This window comes from Watersipora subatra, chromosome 11 (assembly GCF_963576615.1).
Source record: "Watersipora subatra chromosome 11, tzWatSuba1.1, whole genome shotgun sequence".
NCBI lineage: Eukaryota > Metazoa > Bryozoa > Gymnolaemata > Cheilostomatida > Watersiporidae > Watersipora > Watersipora subatra.
The window spans coordinates 30,192,772-30,215,832 of record NC_088718.1 but is presented as its reverse complement, the minus strand read 5'-3'; the positions used below and the strand labels follow the sequence as shown (position 1 = coordinate 30,215,832).

General features: G+C 37.0%; 2 protein-coding genes across 2 annotated transcripts; both read right to left on the bottom strand.

Moving 5' to 3' along the window:
- Positions 1-19,754: 19,754 nt before the first annotated feature.
- On the bottom strand, positions 19,755-20,360 carry LOC137407962 (uncharacterized). Its single transcript, XM_068094349.1, has one exon. It carries the CDS (start codon positions 20,358-20,360, stop codon positions 19,755-19,757), a length of 606 nt encoding a protein of 201 aa, XP_067950450.1.
- Positions 20,361-21,992: 1,632 nt separating this feature from the next.
- On the bottom strand, positions 21,993-22,718 carry LOC137407960 (uncharacterized). The gene has a single exon (XM_068094348.1). It carries the CDS (start codon positions 22,716-22,718, stop codon positions 21,993-21,995), a length of 726 nt encoding a protein of 241 aa, XP_067950449.1.
- Between the last annotated feature and the right edge of the window lie 343 nt (positions 22,719-23,061).

Below are 23,061 nucleotides of genomic sequence, written 5' to 3'. Positions count from 1 at the left end.
GTACAGCTAAAGTCACGTTACTCCAAAGGTATGTACGTCTTGTATAATAGTAAATAAAATTTCATTTTTCTTTTCGGTAGCCATTAAATGGTCAGGTGTGTGAGAGGCCGCTTTCGATAACTGCATCGCTCGGCCTTTCTTATTGAATTCTGGTTGAAGAACGTTTCAACCAGACACGCTAAATTTCATAATGAAAGTGAAGACAAAAACTTATGATAGATAAAATTTCGTGATAATAAGTTGAAATTCAGTAAAATAATTCAAAATGCATACTAAAACATAAATTAACATACTATTTTGTTACTAATTTTCAATATGTACCACAATTTTATAAAATTTTGGACGATTTTTGCCTTGCATTTTTCTATTGTATAATTACAATGGTTTCTATACCCCGACATACGATTTTTTTGCCATACGACACCAGCTTTGGAGCGCATTAACATCGTATCTCGAGGGTGCACTGTATATATGTATATATATATGTATATATATATATATATATATATATATATATATATATATATATATATATATGCAGATATATCTTTAGCCAGCAAAGAAAAGGTAGAGAAATATCTCCCTCTTGGAGAAGAAATTGAAAAATTCTGGAATGTAAGAACAACTGTAATCCCAGTAGTCATTGGGGGACTGGGCGCAATAACACCGGCGCATAAAATGTGGCTTGCCCAAATACCAACAACATTCAACTCAGGTGAGTTGCAGAAAAGTGCGCTATTGGGAACAGCTAAGATCTTGAGGCGAGTGCTCAAACTCCCAGGTCTCTGGTAGGAGACCCGAGTTAGAGCAGAATTTACCACCCATACGGGGTATCCGGGGTGAGGAAACAATTTTTTTTTGTTATATGTATATATATATATCTATATATATATATATATAGATGTGTTTTATATGATGTGTTTTATAAACATATATATATTTATATATATATATAAATCTCAGTGTTTGAATTTTTGCTTCTTTTTAAACCTTATTTCCAGTTCTAGCAATTAGAATCTAGCAATGAAGAAATCTTATGGTGCTGAACTTCTAGGTATCTCAGATGGCCAGATCTAGAGGCAGCCAACTTGACTATTAGGCTGAATAGAATACAATAAATTCATTAGGAAAATATTCATTACATTGGTTAAGATAAATACGCTTAAAGCGCTTGCTCGGGGTTAATAACTAACACTGCTGAGTATTGACATGTAAACGAGAGTATTGTTTTTGTAAAGATTTTAGTAAAGACCTAGTTTTCTAAGTAAGTTACTCAAATTCATTATGTAATCATTATTTTAGCCCTGCAACACAGAGCATTTAACTAGGGTTTCTATGTAAGAAATCAAGCACCAGCCGACACTAGTCTAGTAAACATAACAATAATATGGTAAACACACTGCCAGTTGGTCACCTTTGGTATAAACAAAAGCAGCTCTTGGAGAAACTTGGAGTAACAGCTATGAGTCATTTTTGACACGACATACAGCTGTGGGTAACGGATCGGTGTTCGTCCATGCTCCAATATGCAGACTGTAGTTCCATGCTTTGTCAAGCACCTCGTAAGAGATTCCACTGACTCGGAGACAATTTTATGAAAAAAGAAGTTGCCCACTTCTGTCACTGAGTAGTTATTATACGGATGGTATTTCTAAAATAAATTGCCAAAGCTAAAACTTTAGGATAAAATGTCAATTGCTCTATGCATTCTCTTTCCATTATTTACAAAGGTCGATGATAATTTACAGGGGTACATTCAACAAAGGAAGAAACTGTGAAGTACCAAATTAGTTTATGTATTTTAAATACCTCAATCAGTACTTTAAACAGGCAAACTAATTTGGTTGCATTGCTGGTTGCTATTTTTGTCAACCCGGAATATGAATGGAAAAACTAATTTTAGTGCTCGGGTTGCTCGACTTGAAATGACACTGCTGTTAGATATGACTATTGTGCACTCAATTTGCACAGATTGATAGAACCATGCATATTTTGCCCTGTAAGTTAATGCTTGTTGTTTAGATTCGGTGAACATGATTATGGATTTATAAACCACTGCTGTCAAATACAGTCAAGCTATTAAAATACACTACTGAAAAATTGACTAAAAAGCAAAGTTATCAAGTTTAGTTGATAACTTCACCTTTTAGTTTTTATAGATTTAGTTTTTAGTCGCTTTAAAATTAACTTCGTTAACTGAGCTGTGGAATTGAGCTTAAGAAATAAGTTGAAGAACTGAGTTGAAAAACTGTTTCGAAGAATTGTGTTCAACAGCTGAGTTAAAGACGTGATTTGAGGAACTGATTTTAAGAAGTGAATTGAAAAATTGAGATCAAAATTTAATTCAAGAGTTAGGTGAATTTCTGAATTTAAAAGCTGAGTTTAACAGCTGAGTTGGGAACAAAGTTGAAAAATTGAGATAAATTGCCAAGTTGAGAAGCTGAAGTAATTAGCTGAATCTAAGACCTGGCTTACAGAGCTGAAATGAAAAACCAAGTTGAAATAAATGATTTGAAGAGATGAGTTGAAGAGCTGAGTTGATGAACCTAGTTGATGAGCTGGGTTAAAAAACTGTGTTTAAGAACAGATGGGAAAACCTGAGTTGAAACAATGAGCTGAGAACGTGAATTAGGAAAGATAGTTCAAACTTTGAGTAAAAATGTTGAGCTGAAGAGCTAAGTTTAAAAACTATGATCAACTGCTGAGTGGAAGAACTGAGTTGAGAAATTGAGTTAAAGAGTTGATTACAAGAGTTTTTGGAAAATTTGAATTTAGGAGCTGAGTTAAAGGGCTAAATTAAAGTAATAAGTTAAATAACTGAGTTGAGTAATTTAATCAAAGAAATGAATTGAAAAACAAAGTTAAAATAATTATTAGAACACTGGGTTATAGAGCTGAGTTGAAAAAAATCACATGAAAAGTTGAGGGCTGAATTGAAAAACTGAACTGACAAATTGAATTGAAGAAATGAGTTTTAGGTCTGTGATGAGAAATTGTGCTGATTAGGGGATTATAAACTAGAGTGACTGTTTGTCACAATGCTAGTAACAGAGTTGATGCATCCCAGATAACAGGTAACTTGCCTTTAGCAAGGTAACCACTAAAATCTTCAATAATGCTAGTAAACCTGGATTGAAAAATGCTAGGTTTTTTCATGTTTTATGCAACCTCATTTATTATAAACTTTGTTCCTCTATAATATCTTTCATGGTTTAGGTCTAAAGTGGCATCTTTTTTGCAAAAAATATAACTAAAGTGGCAAAGTCTATATTCCACAACTTATTACCACCACAGTCCGCATAAAATGTTGTTGTCGTATCTTATTTTAAAGATGAGTGATTGGTGGCAACCTATAATGCTGATATCACTGCTTCCATGGTAACCTGCTTACTTTTCATATAAAGCTTATAAGAAACGTGGACCCGCTCTTTAGAATGAATCATGATTCATATCTATTTTGGCAATGCAGGCTCGTGCTAGCTACTGCAGGCAATTATCTTATTACAATAGTGATGCTCGATGAGCTATTTAAATTGCTGAGAAGTTTTATTAAAAATACTTTGCTTACTAGAAAATAAAGACAAGTGTGCAAATAGAAAGATACACATTAATTAAATTCTTAATTGCTGCTGGATTAGGATTTAGTAAAAGAAATAGACCATTTACATATATATGCATTGTATATGACCATAACGTGTACTTTATCGTCAACTCTATGTCAGTCAGTCTTTTTACCTTTTGATTAAAGCAGAATTGTTTTTCCTTATTACTAAAGTATTGCAATGCTTTTCTAGAAATCCAGTTGCTAGCACACAGTTTTCTAACTATTGTACCAGCATGTCTCCTACCACTAAATTCAACATATTTTGACATGTTACAATAACCAAAGTTTGAAAAATATAAACACATAGTATTTTTCCAAAAATACTCTTCTCCTTCTATACTGTTCAGCTGATGTTTTAGATATACCATTTTCTACAGTCTTATGAATTTTAAATCATATTTGAAGCTGCCACTAAGTTTAACATAAACTGACATCTCTGACCAATCTACTTTTACCGTTATTTTATACTGCTTCAGATAAAAAAAAAACAATCGAATACGGAGTACCACCACAATGGAACAGTCTTTCAATAGACTTACGCAAAACCTCTGCATTTACAAGAGTTAATGTTAAAAGTCATTCTTTAACTCTGGATTAATTCAGATCAGCTGCTTGAGTTTGTAAATTCCTGTAGACCCAGCACCTCAACTATAGCTACAGTGCTACTGCACATGTGAGCCTCATCATGCCTTAATTAACAAGTAGGACCTAAGCTTTCATTTATTTTGTTTAACTCAATCAATATTATAACTATATCTTTATTTTTGCTCAATGTTATATTTCTATTAATTGATGAAATAAAATACACACACATATACTGCAATGACAAAGTTTCCACAATAAAAGCACATACCCTCTTCTCCTTGTGCTCATAGAAAAAGTTAGATATCATCCGATCTGCAGGCTCTCGCATAGTTATAATATAACGAGAGGTGTCAAGCATAGTGTAAGACAAGTACTGTGCAGCACTTTGCCATACAGAGTGAGTTGCATTCTCTTCTAGAACTTTACGTATCAGGGCACATCCTGGACAGTCACAAAATATATCTTTTTTCTTTTCAATGTGTCTATAACAATTCAAAGATTGATAACAGTTCATTGTAGTACATGTAACTTTTAATGCGTTGAAAGCTTTCGTCTACTAAATATTATTTTGTCTTAAAGCAACAAAATGTTTTAAACAATTTTTAAATTTTAGAAGAAATGTAAGTCATAGTTTTAGAAAGTTTTGCCTAAAGTTTGACCCAAAAATTCTGTAATAGTAATTAAATTTACATTTTAACAGGTATTAAATAAGATTTCAATACTTACGTTGATTTTCTGTTATACGCTTCTATCCAGTTTAAAGGGCATTCATTTGTCATGGTTGTACCATCAATAAAATAGTCCTCATTTATAGCACTGATGCTAGGGTGTTTAATAAACCACTTGAAGATGTCTGATGTGCCAGATTTATGGAACCCAAGAAGCATAACTCTCGGTGCGCAAGTTACTCCCCTGAAATAAATTAAAAAATCACAAACAGAGTAGAAACTCTAGAAACCAATTTTTTAGACCCGTTTTTTTCACCAGAGTGCTGAACCAAGCAGCCATTCGCCCAATTACGTCAAATTATTTGCTTGCTGATTTATGCTCACATTTACTCCTCTGCCTAGTCATCTCGCTACTATTTAACCTGCTATTTTGTCAACTACCCACCTATCCTCTACCCACCTATAAGTAACAAGTGGTCATAGCTTTAATGTGTGATATACATTATACATAAATATATTCCTAGCTCAAAACATAAGTGTAATACACAAACGCAGCTACTCTTCAGCCAAGTATGAGTGTCACTTTATACTTTGAAGAAGCTTTGAAAATAAACAGTTGGCTCAGGTGATTAGGTGAAAATGCCATTCTGATGACTAACGGATATTATTACAATATTTAACATGATGATCCTACGACTCACCATTGAGTAATCAATAATGCATCCTATGGTCACATGTTCATCACTGTTTCTGTGATGTAGTTAATTGATAAGTTAGCTTATCGACCACAAAATGGAAACGACAGAAACTGCAAGTCAATCAAGTTTTAATTCTGAAAAATTTTTATTCGATGTTTCATGCTTGCAAAGATGGAAACAGCAGTTGCGAATAGTGTGCAAGAAATGCTGTGCAAGCTACTCCATTTTAAACATTCCCCACTTCGGTCAATTCTATTTCAAAAGCATGCTTCTAAGTGAGACAGGAATGAACCGCTAAGATCTTTGGTGTAAAATCCCTTATCTGTTTTAACAAAGAGCCGTGTTAATCTGCAACATGCAAGTCTCCATGAAAACACTTATTACAATGTAACACAGCATGCTCACAATTCTAATTCCGCACTGTTTGCATAAAGGAAACATAGTAAATTAGCTGCAGAGAATAACATGATATGTTTACTGAGGGTATAGTTTCTATTTGGTCTACCTGCAGAAGGCATAACTACTTGATTTCTCAACTCAGCTACCTACAAAGCATGTATTGCTGCTCCTCTGACAATGATTACAGGTACTGGCTTACCGTTGTGTAATCCAGCAGGGGTTTTGATATTCTTCAATAAACTTTCCTTTAGGGCAGCTGTCAATAGGTTTATATACGACTCTTTTACCAACTCCATACAGTTTTACTGGATGATTAGAAGTGCTCAGCAAGGACTGATCTAAAATGATGAGCTTTAACAATGAGCTTGGCAAAATTTTAATAAAGTTTATAAGAAAGTATTTTGCTATCATTTGCAATTGTTTTTGATGTTTGAGGTTATCGGACTTCCATAATGCTAAACCACTAAAATTGACAAAACTTATTAAAACTCTCAGACCAAACAAAAGTGTGATTATGACATCTTTATGATGTCTATAGTAACTGTTGTTAAGAGATTGATAGAATAGAGACCCGTAAGACTGAAACTTCAATGTAATAGTTAATACCAACTATAGCAGTGATAGCAAATAGTGTCATCACTTTGCATTTGTTTTTTTATTGTTTTAATCCAGATGAAGTTTTGTAGATTTTAATCTTGAAACATCCTGGTAGTCAAATCACCTCAAGTTTAAAAGACAAACTCAAAGGATAAAAAATTATAAATACTTTGTGATATTAAAATGTTGTGTAAGATCATCTTGAATGAGTTTTATATATTCAAAACAACTCCCTAATAGCTGATAAAAACATTTATATTCAAAACAACTCCCTAATAGCTGATTAAAACATATATATATTCAAAACAACTTCTTAATAGCTGATAAAAACATATATATTCAAAACAACGTCTTAATAGCTGATAAAAACATATGTATTCAAAAGAACTCCCTAATAGCTGATAAAAACATATATATTCAAAAAATTCCCTAATAGCTGATAAATACATTTGGATTATTCTTTTATATCCAGTTATCCCCTCTACCTCGCTGCTTCAACTACTCCAGGTTTGCTGTATTACCAGTTTTAAATGGCCTTCAATATGTATGGCCAGCAACACACAGTCAGTGTCATCGTAAAAGCAAGAATGAGCAGCACATGGTCTTGAGATATGAAAGCCTCCTAGAAATGAGCTGGTTGATTATCAGCTATAAAAATAAGATCTTTTCAAGAATAGTTCTGAACCAGTTGTTAACTATTGAATGGAATTTGACTACCCCTTCTTTGTCTAAAGAAGAATGCCAATAAATAATTTTTGTTGTTTTGCTTCTGACACTGATTGGCTTACAAATATGTAGCATTTACTCGGCATCTCGAATTTTTATCGCAATCATGCTTCTCTGTTCACTTCCTATTAATCTCTTATAGATTTCATTGTTGTCTATACAATATACTCCAAAAGCAGGCTGCATGTAGAAAAACATATAATTGCATGTATAGCATGTACAGCAATAAAACATACACTTACATGTATAGAATGTACAGCAATAAAACATATACTTGCATGTATAGCATGTACAGCAATGAAACATATACTTGCATGCATAGCATGTACAGCAATGAAAAATATATTTACATGTATAGCATGTACAGCAATATAACATTTATTTACATGTATAGCATGTACAGCAATGAAACATATACTTGCATGTATAGCATGTACATCAATAAAACATATACTTGCATGTATAGCATGTACAGCAACGAAACATATACTTGCATGCATAGCATGTACAGCAATGAAAAATATATTTACATGTATAGCATGTACAGCAATATAACATTTATTTACATGTATAGCATGTACATCAATAAAACATATACTTGCATGTATAGCATGTATACAAATGAAACATATACCTGCACGCATAGCATGTACAGCAAAAAAGCATATACTTGCATGTAATGCAATTACATTAGTTAAGACTTTTGAAGTGTTAAGTATGGCTGTTACTTGAAAGATATTTAGTGTCTATTTCTCAGAAACTCCTATTCTCTAAGGTGGTCTGGAGCATAACACCCCAAAGTAGGAGGGTTTACTGAGGCCATTTTTTTACGCAGTTTATGAAGAAGGAATTATGTTATTAATCACTTTTTGAGTTTTTTACTTCTTTATTTATTTATTTTCTTCTTTTTTCTTCTTTTTCACTCTTTTCACTAAGTATATAATCCAATTTTTTAAATATTGCTGCTCCATTTTTAATTGTTTGACGTAAAAACTCAAATCGGATTTATCTACACAAACTAAGAACATATATTTACCACTTACTGAGCCTCTTCAAGCCTAAAGCTGATGATTTAAGATCATCTACAGCCGTAATATTCTAAGATATTTACCTCTGACAATATGGAGCCGACTTCATTACATTGTAATCAATAATAATATCAAATTCGCAGTCTGTATATTTCTTTACTTTAAATATTTAATGACTGCAAACAAACATGCTCAAGATTGATGTCTAGTCTGTCAACTGTAACAAATTGGATAACGACGGCATGAAATGTTTGCTGAAGATTATTGCAACTTTAACTGCTGTGACTTGACTTTTTTTATAAAGTTTTGGTAGGAGACTATTTGACAAGTACAACAATGTTTACAAAAATGTTTTAGCAAAAACAACTTCCATTTTCAGGCACCAGAGAAACTCCTTGAATGTTTGGATTATAAAATTGTTGCTATAATTAAAGCCTTATGTATTTGTCCATCTGTGCGATTGTCTAAAGCCACTGTTGAAAGAGGCAAAATAGTTTGCATCATACAGGATTTGAATTTACAACATGCAGATTCATAGCTCAGCATTGTACCTTCTACACCAATCAATCACCCATCAAAGCATTTGAGAATAATTGTGCACATAGCTATTACACTAGACGATCTCTTACAGTTACTTGTAATGCCAGGGTGCTAGTAATAATCATACTTTTTAAGGTAAACGGTACACGAGATTGATAAACTACTATAAACTACCAGTTTCTGTGCCTTGCGCTAATGCCGGTCAGATTTTACAAAAAAAAACAAGATATAATTTTACGTTCTGCAGCTTAGAATATTCAGCTGTTGATGAAATTTAACAACAAAATAATTAAAGTTATTCATAATAAGTTAACTGATAGTTCATTAGGGTAGAAACATTCTTGTCAGTGATTGTTAGCTTACAAAACCCGACAGTAGCAATTCAATCTAGGAGAACTAGATATAAAGGATAGTAGCTATCAGTAGTAATTAAAAGGTGTCTCACACTAAATTTTAAAATATTTTATCAGCAAGTACAGATATTTTCTTATCATTTGAGATTTTACTTGTTGTTCTAGGTGATCTGATTGCAAGGATTTTTTAAAATTAAGATACAAATTTTCTTGCTGTTAAAATGCTCAAAAAAAACTATCTAAAATAACCAACAAAATTATCCAACAAAAAAAGTTTTCATACTTTCTGATAAACTATTTTTAAAATTGGACATGAGTGACTTTTTAAGAACCTGTAGAAGGTATTGGTAGAAGTGTTAATGCTTTGTAAAGACTGACAGTGCTATTTTGTATCCAATGGTAACTAATAATGTAAGGTATTTGGTTATTTTTTAAACTGATCAAGGTAACCTAACAGTTCAGAAATCAAAAATTTTGGCTGGTTACCTAACTAAACATCTACATGCAAAACGTCAGCTTGATAGTAGTCTAAGCTGACCTACATCAAATGTGTAAAACTTATCCACAGGTCTATTTTAACCACATCTAAACTTAAAATGAATTTGTTTGATTCCTAATCACCTCATATACAAGTTTACAGTGTTTGCATCAATGCAATGAGTAAAAAGTAATTATAGAGGTGGATAATAAATGTGTAGATAGAATATTAAGTTACTATAAAATAGAGTTTATAAGGTAATGTTGAATGAAATATTAAACAACAAAGGAAACTAACTCAATGAACGACTTGAATAATTAACTGCTTTGAATTTTATCTCTTACTATTAAAAAGAGTGAATTGCAAGAGCCAAGCTCACAAGAAGACCTGCTAAATATTTTATGCTTTCAATTCTTACCTGAGGAAAGAAACACAGTTTTCATGTGAAAACTCCTCATTATATAAACAAGGTAAATAAGAAGAGCTGTTGTCATGAACAAAAGAGTGACTCGACGGGTGCTGCCTCGGGTCTGCATGCTGACTGTACAGAGTGTTGAATGATTTATCAAAGCACTCAAACCAGGATCAATAGGAACGATTTGTGTAAATTATACTAAAATAAACTCACAGCGCTGTCGATAAAACATCAATAGTAAGAGCCAAGCATACTTATTTATACAAACAATCAACAGAATACGAAGGAGCACAGGCTAGGTTGGGCATGACTCCTCATAAAGATATCATGTTAGCAGAGAGCCCTGAGTTATGCAAACAATCAACAGAATATCCAGGAGCCTATGCTAGCTTGAGCATGACTCTTCATCAATATATTATGTTAGCAGAGGAAGTGTTACTATCGTGGAGGAGCCAAGGTATGTTTTCTGCTCATTGAAGAGGACTTTATGTCATATATACCACTGGAAAGGGGAGAGTTCACTGATTTCGAATCTGCAAGTAACTTTTGTGTACCAGTGGTGTATAAAACAGTACAGGGTCGTAAATGAGGTTAAAGGTGGTTTAGTTTGCTTTTTTCACTGTGGCAAATATCAAAATGTTAGCATACATACCTTATTAACTGTTGATTAAAATCTTTTCTTTTTTACATGTTATGCTGAAAATATTGTTGGCTTTGTATAACCAAATTTTCAACTTTGCATCACTGTACGATCAGGGGTTTTTCGGAGATACTCAAGGGCATGGCATATTTTTGCAACAGTTTCAGGTTCGCACATCAGCCCTTTCCTTTCAATTATAAATGAGCTTCTGAAGATTATATATCACGATAACCAATGTGTTTATGTTCAGAATGTTGAATTATATCTTTCTGGACTTCATACTACTGAGAAAATTGACGGGTTTTGTATGTTATGCCTATTTCGGAGTTATCCCTCAAATATGTATTATCTATGTTTTGTGCTATCTGATGCATTCAAGATCCACATGTAGGTCAGTTTATAAGACTTGTACAGAGAAATGGTATTTTAGCTAGTTTATTGATAAAATACAAGAACTAACAATAAAATTACTGCCTATGATCATTATCATATAATCATTAAACTAACCCTAGTAGTCATTTGCTGGGTCATGGACAATCTCGTTTTTCTGTTCCGTGTTTAAAATAGTGCTCGCTTTATCTATATCTCTTTTTGGCGTTGTGGGAGATATTTTGGGGAATAGCATATTGACATTTTTTATTTCATTGTAACCAGTACAACAATCGCCAAATTTTAACGTCGAGAGAAACTTTTGTTGATATCTTAATTCGGGAACACAAATTTACTCTATTCGAAAAATTCAGATAAAGCATCATGTTTCATAGACTTGGGCAAAAAACATTTTGTAATTATAGGGGCATCGTAACTCGTGGGCGCAATGTATTAATTAATTTTTTATTTAGCAAGTGCAGTCGAGAAAAGCTATACAGTCAATGATAAGAGCTTTAACACTGTCGTAACTCTGTAGCTTTGTGGTTAGAGGCAAATATAGCTAATTGTAGTTGCAATTTTTGTTAGTTGAAATTCAGCAAAAAGCAAGATTTTCAATCCAAGATTTTAATAGCTATGATTAGACAGATATTTGAACAAACAAACAATGACTATGAAAAACTTTGATATTTATATATATATATATATGCATGGTGTAAGTATGCTTAACAGACAACTGCATAAAATGAGGCTCTCATGCTCTGCCAACTTCTACTCGACGGGCTCTTTTTACATCGTCAACATTAGCAGGCTTCGCCTCTTTTATGGGACGGCCGACTCGGTGGTAAGTCAAATTCTTTAAAGCCAGATGGCTTTTTCATCTTCTAGCTAGGATGCAGGTCGTCCAAAAAGAGGGTAAGCCTTCTGCTCTGAGACCCTGTTCAGCTGGTGGTAGTCAACACACAATAAGAATTTTTTATCTTTCTTTTGGACCAACACCACTGGGGAGCTCTTGGCACCTTCAGCTGAGAATTTCTTGCACCTTGCATTTTGCCCCAGCATCTTTCTTTGGTCCGAGTTAATGGAAAGGTTGACATATTGGCCAGGGCTCCTTCTTTGATACTATAGAATGCTCCACTTCAGAGGGTCAGCCCACGTCTCTTTCTTCCATACTAAACGTCACTTGACAGCATGTTACCAGTTTTGATAACTGTTCAGTTTGTCCCGGCTCTGTGAAGTTAGAACAGGTTAGAACTGCTTAGAACAGGTTCTTTAGGTAGGTTGGCTCTTTTGCCTCTAGTGCTTTTGCACCCTGGGCCATGAACACCCTCATTCACCTGGTGGTCCCACACCCAAAATACGTGCCGAATAGGGTTCCAGCTTGGAACGTCAAAGGTTGGTCTGTGAGCTTCAGACACTGTGTAACTATGCTTCCCTTTGGCCCAGGCCGGTTCAGGCTTGAAGTCAGTAAGAGATCCTAACCAAAATTTTATTTACTTTAATGAGCAGCATCTCTGTGCGGTGACCCAACACAAAAAAGACATTTCAGCCGGAGCTGGCACCGCCATGTCTCTTACCACCTGCATCTTGTTAGGTAACAGTATCCTTTGCCTATCCATGTTCGACGTAAAGGGAGCTCATCAAGCAGAGGTTAGCAGAGCAAGGTATATACTCATTTTATGCAGTTGTCAGTAAATACTCATTTTATGCAGTTGTCAGTTGAGCATGCATACAATGTACAAAATTATATATTTGCACAACATGTCAACACTTGCCTGCCGAAGGAAAGCCCAGGCTGCTAAAAGTCCATAGGACACTAGTGAGCTGTTAGGAATGGAATTAAAAATGGGATCTTTGCTAATGTGGCTCATTACAAAGACCTCTTGGGTCTTTATATCCTGTAACAAAGACCAAGGAGGTCTTTATTATGGGATACAAAGACCCAAGGATATTCAAATACAAAATTTGAAAATAGTTGTGTTGGCAACCATATGACTCTGTAGAATGGACCAATTTGTCTTTTAGCCACGAGATCGTTCTTATCAGTCGCTTTGAGTAGGTCTATCGTGCCTTGAGGAAGCCTGCCAAACCTGCTTGCTTAGCATGTTTTTTGTGCATCTGGTGTCAATCAGAAACTAGATAAACTGCCCCTCTAGTGTCTCTAGACGTAAGTATCTTGTGGAATGGGACCAGTCTGGAGTCTGTGCTCTGATCGGCTCATCACCACGCTCGCCATGGGTAGCAAAGTTAACTGAACTGGAAAATCATGTGTCTGCCAAGGCAGACCTTTAGTGTGTAGGTTTGGTTCAATAGTGGGGTGTCGTATCAGCCGGCTCCGCTCTGAAAACAGGTTTCTGGCCAATTGCAGGCCCAGTCTCTCCAGACCAGTGTCAGAGCGCACCCCTTTTCACCAAGCTCGGTGGGGCTAGTTTAGACTCTGGTTGCGTTTCCCTAGTTGAGCTGCAGCTCAAGCATTCAAACTCCAGCTTTTCCAGGCTTCGTAATAAATTTGGATGGCTATAGCAAGAAATTTCCACATCACGTTCAGGGTAGATATGACAATAGACCTTTGCATTACCTCTCTATTTTAGGGCCAGGGCAAAAGGTTGTCGTGTCACATCCCTGTTCTGGGTAGATATAACAAAGAATCTCCGCATCATTTTTCCATAATTCCTTGAAACATTCCTCACTAGAGTCCAGCCAGACTCAGCATGTACAACCAGCTTCTCAGAGCACCTTTTTGATAAGGCCTGAACAGTTGGGGGCCTTAGTACAACTAAATGTTGGTACTAACGTGGCGACCTTTTTGCAGTTTCACCGGTTTTGTTGTCTTTTTACCAGGGAAGTTCTTCCAAACGTCCCTCTGTCTCCCACAGCCTCAACACAGAAAGGGTTAGATTGGCATAGCTTTTTTTAGGTCAGGGATGTCAAAACTCAATGTACAAGGGGCCAAAATTCAAAACAGAGTCTAGGTCGCGGGCCGATCAGGATAAAAATTTATTGAACACACTAAAACTAAATGTTTTTGGAGCATAAATATGGATAAAGGCTGACAGAAATATTATCCTGAAACAAGTTTCAGGTTAAATTGACCTGAGAAGCATGCAGCAAAGCAGCTGAAGCATTGCATTATGAGATCTATAGTTCTGTGCAGTATTTTGTCATCAGCGCTTCATGTCAATGGGTCATGAATAACAATAATTTAAAATGGTCATGCAGGCCAGATCTGATTACAAGGTAGGCCCGATGTGGCCCGTGGGCCGGATGTGGCCTGCGAGCCATGAGTTGGACACATATGTTTTAGGCCATGTTGCTCTTCTTGCAGGTGCTGGACCTGCTTCGTCAGTTGGTGCACCAGAAGTGCAAGCTGGCTGATGGTCTGATCCTAGACTACTTCCATCTACTTGGCTTGCAGGGGCCAAGCCTTCCTCTTAGCAATGATACTGCTGACCAGTCATGATGACCCTCCTTAGCCCTGGGTTCAGCTATCGTCTGCCACCACACTATAACTTTTACACAAAAAACAATTACCAAAAATTTTGATCTACAATTTGTGAAACCTTTATATCTTAATGCGTCTGACAAGGCTGATCATCGCAAGAGAGAAATTATGATTGAAAAAAACGTTTTTCAAAAAGAAGTTTCGCTCAGCATTGGCTGTAAACATATTTTCCATTGGCTCAAGGCAAACAGACAATTGTTTTCTTTAGTTCTAGTGCATACATATATAGCTTGAGTGCTAATTAATCAACTACTAACTCACCAGAAAGAGTTTTGTAAAGAACATACAAAAGCCGCACCACACCACTTTTAGTCATACGCAACCGATGTGCCATGCAGCATTACAAAGTTTGTGGTACACAATAAGTTACATTTAAGAAAAGAGAAAAATCTTTGGGGACATACATATTCATATCCTAGCAAATCAAAGTCTTCCACACTTTTAACAAAGTCGGTGGCAGCAGAGTTCTAGTAGTTATGTTTGAATTAATATTTGTATTATCTACATGTATAATATAGTATAAAATAGGTACGAGAAACGCATCAAGTAACTGGTCCCGAGTTGCAACGCGTAACCCGTGATAACACACATGACCCGGTTTTGTTTCGCAACCTCTCTATTGAACAACGAAGAGGAACAGGAAAAGTGCAGTCGCGCATAAGTGGGTCATCCTGCGACTACAAGACGTGTTTGTTTTATGATTATATGAATAGGAGGCAGTTATTTTAATCTTTTAGTTCTTGTATTTTATCAATAAATTAGCTAAAATTCCATTTCTCAGTACAAGTTTCATGAACTGATCTAGATATGAATCTTTAATGCAGCAGATAGCACAAAAATATAGATAATAAATATTTGGGGGATAACTCCAAAATAGACATAACATACAAAACGTGTCAATTTTCTCAGAATTAATACTTCTGAGAAAATTGACGTGTTCTGTATGTTATGTCCATTTTGGAGTTATCCTCCAAATATGTATTATCCATGTTTTTGTGCTATCTGCTGCATTAAAGATGCAGCAGATTCCACAAAGATGGAATTCAGCATTCTGAACATAAACACACTGATAATTGTGATAAATCATCTTCAGAAGCTCACTTATGATTGGAAAGAAATGGCTTATGTGCGAACCCAAAAATGTTTCAAAAATAAGACATGCCCCTGAATATTGCTGATTAACCTCTGATCATACAGTGATGTAAAGTTGAAAATTTGGGAATACAAAGCCAACAATATGGTCAGCATAACATGAGAAAAAAAAGATTTGAATGTACAGTTATTAAGGTATGTATGCTAACATTTTGATATTCACCACAGTGAAAAAGCATACAAAACCCCCTTTACCCCATTTACGACCCTATAACGTTTTATACGCTACTGGTACACAAAAGCTATTTGCAGATTTAAAATCAGTGAACTCTCAGCTTTCGAGTGGTATATGAGACATAAAGTTCTCTCCAATGAGCAGAAAACATACCTTGGCTCCCCCAATACTATGTATATGAAGGAATGTTACTATGTAACGGAACACATGCTAGGTTAAACACGACTGGGGTGTGTTAGGAATGAGAGTGATTAATAGTCCCTAGAAAGGGCAGATTATTATTGTGTTAAATATAAAATATAGAAATAGAAAAACAGCTGATTACCTTCAGCTATAAATAGAACCCATAGACATGCTTATTAGTTGAGATGAAAGATCACAGACTATCCCCACTACTAATAGAGCTATTATAGATGTCTATACTGTGTTACTATGGATAGCAGGTTATCTAGTGTTAATTATAGAACTGTTGTAGATTTTTAGTGTATGATATGGAAAACCAATAGTTATTTACTAATAAACACCTATATGAGAGCACTGACCTACCACAGACACAGGTGTTGATCCTTAGCAGTCAGATTTCTTTCTCTACTAAATTTACAGATACTTCAATAGTTGAATTAAAATATTTAGCGCAAACTCCAATTACATTTCTGTCTGCTGCTGCTAAAATATGTTACATGGCAATCTGTTATGAAACTCTGGAAAGAAGATTTCTCCAGATTTTTATTCGACCTTTTCATTATGGGATTATGAGCATAGGACTGACCTGTCATTCACTTTCTTAGACTATAAGCTCTCAGAAAAATATACCTTCATTCTTGATTTTTGACTCCACGTGGGTAGTTATAATGATGTTTTGGTACTTTATACGTTAAGATGAATGTACAGAAAACTTTAGTAACTTTTATAGGAAATTATCACTGTTTTCTATAATTTGTAATTGTTTTGTATGTTGGAAGTGATCAGACTGCCAGGATGTTTCAATATTAAAATTGATAAAACTTGATCACAATAAAAAAAATGCTCATACTAGGCACAATTAAGATTATGATGTCCACAATTGCAAGCAGACCAACAGAATAGAGACACATAATGCTTAAGCTTGACCGCAGCAGCTAATATCAACTATCGCACCGATAACAACTAGATAACTACTAATTTTGCTTGTAAATTTCTTCTGAGTGTTTTAATCGCGATGAAGTATTGAGGATTTTAATCTTGAAAGATTGTTGCAATCAGATCATCTCAAGCATCCAAAACCATCTCAAATGATAGAAAAATACTGAGTCTGTCTGATAAAATGTACTAAACCTTTTCGTAAAATCATCTGCAAGAAACATACATGCTATACTCCGTAGCAAAAACTTTAAACAATTACTAGCAAACTAAAAATTATTGGGAGTAATAAACAAGATCAATGCTTTTCCCTCTTCAACCAACAGGTTTGCTCATGGGCGCTGATGCATTTTAATAAAAACAATTGAGTATTTGGTTAAAAATTTGCTTTTTCCATCAAACTCTGCCACTTCATTATCAAAATGAGTTTAAATGATGCAGTATTTTTTTGATGTATTCTGACAAAAGTTTTATGACCTGCCTAGTTCTAAATAAGGTTGTTGTTTTTTGTGGCAGTGCCTGTACCAGAACACCGCAGCACTGTTTATAAAAAAAACAGTAGATTATGTAAAAGAGTTTGACAAGGCAAACAATTATCTTACACTATTGAGATAATATACTGCATCAGTAACTATTGCATTTTAATGTATAAAATTTACCTGAAGATCTGTGCTTGCTGTTCTTTGAGTGAATTGGCCTAAATCTAGGGAACTGGTGGGAATAGTTGAACTTGCTGGCCAGCCTGAGGTTAACAGAGAGAGGGCCTGGCTATTGACTTTTGGGCTGATTGTTTTTTCAGACTTGCTTCTTTTCTTATCTCTGCTTCTTTCCATCATCAGATGACTTCCTGTTTTTCATCGCAGCGCAAGTATTTTCAGTATCTCATTGAGCGTCAAGGAGAAAACACATCTCAAATAATAGAACCTGAAAATGATTAACATAAGCATGATACGCAACTAAAATCTTTGAATACTGATGTCTTAGTGTCCAAAAATATGAACTTTTTCACTGGCAGCTTCACGTTCTTTACTTGGAACTGAAAATTGGGATATCACGTAGAGCATCTATGCTAATTAAGTGTAGTGATACTTTTTCCGTTGTATTTACTTTCATGCTCCTATGGTAGCTTGTTTCAGATTTTTAATTCCAGTTGTAACTAACCTAGTAGTCTGGTGGCTGTACTATACCTGGTAGTGCATTGCAGTATAGCTGAGTGTAGCCAGAGCGTCGGTCAAGGCACGTCCTTCTCGGTCGCTAGCAGATCAGAGAGAGCGAGCTGGAGCGTCTTGAATCGTCTCCCCGCTGGGTCACACTTCTGGGACTACCACACTTCCGGGACTACCACACCTCCCTCTTAAGCTCTTTTCCAATCCAGTGTTAGTGAAGGTGCAACCACACCTAAAACCGACCATCCAAACACGGTTGCAGTATCACGAGTTGATTAGTGCATGGAGTTACATTATTAGTATATTTTTTTTTCATCATTTATGAACTGTCACTCTCAGGAAATTGAAGGAAAAACGAAAGGTCTTTCCTGGTACACTTAACTAATAAGCTGTCCTATCAGCAATATAATTAAAATCTAATGGAGACCACTCCATTTAGCATTATTCAGCATCACCACTTCCCTACGCTCCCTCACCCACTGCCTCACAGTTTCTCGGGTTGGGTGAAGGCCATCCTTCAAAAACCTAAGCCAAAAGCGATAATAACACACAAAAGTTATATATTTAGTCTCTCAGGTGCCCTACTTACCCGGCCACTTCTGGTTGTCACCCTCCTGGTCACTGTTGGTGAGGCACGACGGTCACAGGGTTGAACCTCAAATCTTTGTTGACTTTCTTCTGACCATCTCTCTGTTGTACCACTGTCATGATCCGTCAATGGCTCCGGTTCAGCAATTGTCGACACCTGTCTAGAATCGGGTACCGCTGGTACCTCTACATCCACCCCTGTGCCGAACTCAGCTTGAACCGCTGGTGCAACCACACCTGACTCTGACTGTGGACTTGAGTTTTCACCACGAGGTGCTACCACACCTGGAACCGATGCTTCTGAATTCCTACAAGGTCTGGTTAAGTGCCGATTTCGCCTCCACAGCCTTTGTGATTGTCATTTGGCTACAACCTCACGCCCCTGTGCTGCCACAACTCTTGCCCTCACGGGCTCTTTACCTGGGTCTTGTATGGCTACATCTTGTCCAATCGAGACTGATTCTTGTGCCTTAGTCCTGTACCTTCGATTATACTGATACATTTGGTAGTTCCGTTGCAACTTCTCTGTCTCCAGTAGCCTCGCATAGTCGATATTGCGGCCATTCAAAAATCCCATCGAATTTAGCCCTCTTCCGAATAACATATGTGCAGGGGAGTAGCCATTGGCTATTTGTGTGTCTCGATATGAACAGAGTGCCGCATCAAGACTGACATTCTTGTTCATCAGAGCTTTTACAGTTTGTACCGCCCGCTCAGCCTCACCGTTACTTTGAGGGTACCTAGGTGAACTTGTGACATGCTGTATGTCTCACTTTCTCATAAACTTTTTGAAACTCTCAGAACTAAACTGTAGACCGTTGTCACTCATAACCGAATTTGGTACTCCAATCAGACAGAACAACTTTTGGAAAATTTTAACGATGACTTCTGACGAGGTTGAGTCAACCGACTCATGCACTGTAATAAATTTGCTGAAGTAGTCCACTACTACCTAGTATGACCGAGACTCTTTCTCCATTATGTCCACAGCCAACCTCAACCATGGTCTCTCAGGCAGTTCTGCGCACATCATCAGTTCTCTGGGCCGTCTACGGAACTCGGCACACTCAGGACACGTTTTAACCAGTTCCCGGATCTCAGTGGTCATTCCTGGCCACCAGACTAGTTCCACAGCCCGACGTATACATTTCGTTTCCCCCTGATGGCCCTTGTGCACTGAGGCCAGCACTGACTGTCTTTCTAGCTCCGGGATGAACACCCTGCTGTTGTAAAACACAATTCCTTGTACTACTGAGAGGAAATCCTTGAAAGTGTAAAAGCTGCGCACAGTCGGGTCTACATCCTTGTATTGCGGCCAGCCTTCTGCAATGTATTTCAACAATCTCATTCCCGCAGCATCCTCCAGAAGAGATGCCTTGATCCTTTCAAGTCGATTAGGAGATATAGCCAGTGAGTCAACCAACTCACACACAACAAGAGATTCAACCAAATCTGCGTCCCCCTCAACTTCCGCTACACTCAATGGAGGCCTAGACAGTGCATCTGCCAAAACTAGCTTTGCCCATGGTGTATAAATAATTTTGTAGTTGTAAGCCATCATTCGGAGTCTAAACCTCTGAACACGTAATGGCAGCTTGGATAGTTCCGTGTCTCCGAGGATTGATATGAGTGGCTTGTGATCTGTTTCTACCTCAAACTCACGACCCGCCAAATAGTAATGGAACTTTTCACATCCCCAACAGATTGCGAGTGCTTCCTTCTCTATTTGAGCCTATCTTTGCTCTGCTGCAGGGAAACTGCGCGATGCATATGCCACCGGTCGCCACTCCCCATTGACCAGCTGTAGGACAGCGGCTCCAAGCCCATATGAAGAAGCATCTGTACTCAGTCTTGTTGGTGCCTCCAAACAGAAAGGTGTTAATGTGGGTGCCTTGGAGATCATCTGTCTCAACTGATCGAACTCATTAGCTTGCGCACTTTCTCAGACCCATTCCTTGTCTTTCTGTAGCAATTGCCGTAGATTGTGCGTTCCTCGAGACAATGTAGGAAAAAATTTTCCGAGGTAATTTAGGACTCCGAAAAACCGCCTTAACTCTTTCTTGTTGGTAGGTGTCTTAAAACTTCGCACTGCTTCAGTTTTCTCCGGGTCTGCTTTAATGCCCTCTTTAGAGATAACATGGCCCAGAAAGACCACCTCTGGTGTGTTAAATTGGCATTTGTCACTGTTTAAGGAAATTCCAGCTAATTTCAGCTTCTGCAGGACGGCTTCTACTCTTTTGTCATGCTCTTGTTGGCTAGCACCATAAACCAGAATATCATCCATTTGACAGATTACGCCTTTGCTGTCCACTAATGCTTTCTGCATTTTCCGCTGGAAGATCTCTGGTGCAGAACTAATCTCAAATGGTAAGCGTTTGCATTTGTATCTGCCGAATGGCGTTATAAAGGGGGTAAGCTTTTGACTCTCTGGGCTGAGCTTCATTAGCCAGTATCCACAGTTTGAATCCAACTTTAAAAATTTTACTGCTGACCCAAGCTCACTCAGCGTCTTCTCTGTTTTGGGTAATGGGTAAAGCTCCCTTTTTACTGCCTCATTCAATCGGGGGAAGTCGATGCATACCCTGATCCTTCCGTTCATTTTTGGCACAACAATACACGGTGCACACCAATCTGTCGGCTCCTCTATACGCTGTATTACCCCGAGTTTCTCCATTCGCAGCAACTCTTGCTTGAGAGATTTTTTCCTTGCAGCTGCCACTCTTCAGGGAACTGTTTGAGCAAAGGGCTTGACATCATCTTTAAGTGTGACCACAACTTTATTTTGCATTGCGCCTAGTCCTGTGAAGACCTCCGGAAATTTCTCAACCCAAGACCTGTCTTTCTGCATCTCATGCAGAAACTTTATCAGCCCTAGTTTAGAGATAGCTGGCTTCCCCAACAACGGTGTAACCAACCCCTCAACTATATAGATTGTCTCCATCACCTGCTTATCTCGTAGGTGAAGCTCGGTCGTTGTTTTTTCGGCTATGCTCAACTTGTAGTTGCCTGCTCCCCTCAAAGTTTTGGACTCCTCTTCCATTTCTGGGAACATACTAGACAATGAACTTGGGACTGCGGTCACTGCTGCTCCAGTATCTACCTTAAATCTAATCGGCTGTTTGTTGACTAATATCTCAATAAACCATGCCATATTAGTTTCTGTCATGGGGCTCGCGTTTATCACCTTTAGTCAATCTGATTCTGATCCGAGATATAAGCCATCTACATCAATGTCTTCAACTTCATGAGCTGCTCTTTGCTTTCCCTGCTTACCTCTGCATGCCTGTGAATTAGCCCAATGTTCCTTCTGTTTGCATTTCCTACAAACTGATTTATGTGCAGGGCAGAACTCTGCCTTGTGGTTTCTTCTTGGGCAGTAAAAACATTTTGCAGTTTCTCTTTGATGCTTTCTTTGCTGTTGTTGTTGACCCCTAGGCTGATATTCAGACTTCCCTTTGCCTATCATATCTAGGTTGACCTCAGTCTGTCTACTCATCTTAGCTGATTGCTCATGATGACTGACATATTGTTTAGCTTTACTGATACATTTTTGCAGGTCATTATTTTCAAGGTCGATCAAGTATTCTCTCAAACGGTTGTCACTGACACCCACTATGATGCGGTCACGAATTAATTCTTCCCGCATGGTGCCGTATTCACATACATCAGCTTGAGATTGAATCGTAGTAATAAATTTGTGTATTGATAAGTCTCCTTGAACCAGACTGTTAAACTTGACCCGTTCATATATAATGTTTTTTACAGGTTCGAAATGCGCATCAAAGTAACGTAACACATTCGTTAAGGTCTTCTTCTGTGCCTCTTGTTCCTCATTAAACACAAACTGATCATAAATAGGAACGCTCTCTGGACCCATCAACAACAATACATTGGCAATTTTCTCATCTTTGTCCATTGTACTGAATTTCTTTCCAATCATGTAAATTGACAGTTGTCCCTTGAAAACTTTCCAACTTGCTGCTAAATTTCCATCAGCTCATCTCAATCTCTGCACAAACCGGTCATCCTTAGAGTGATTGTCTTCGGCCATTATTGTGGATGTTCAACGCTCACCAGTGACCAGGGAGCGCAACCAAACTCAACCTAACAGATGGACACTGACGTACCACAGAGAAAATGCAGATCAACAATGGATTATAAGTATTAGAACAATCAAACTTGTTGCAATTACAACAATGTATTTTTTCGTCAGTTACTCAACCCAGTGCTGCGTAAATAAACAATGTGCTCTCTGAATT

Excerpts from the sequence above, each read along its gene's own strand:
- LOC137407962 (XM_068094349.1), bottom strand. The coding sequence starts at position 20,360 with ATGGCTTACAACTACAAAATTATTTATACACCATGGGCAAAGCTAGTT.
- LOC137407960 (XM_068094348.1), bottom strand. The coding sequence starts at position 22,718 with ATGGACAAAGATGAGAAAATTGCCAATGTATTGTTGTTGATGGGTCCA.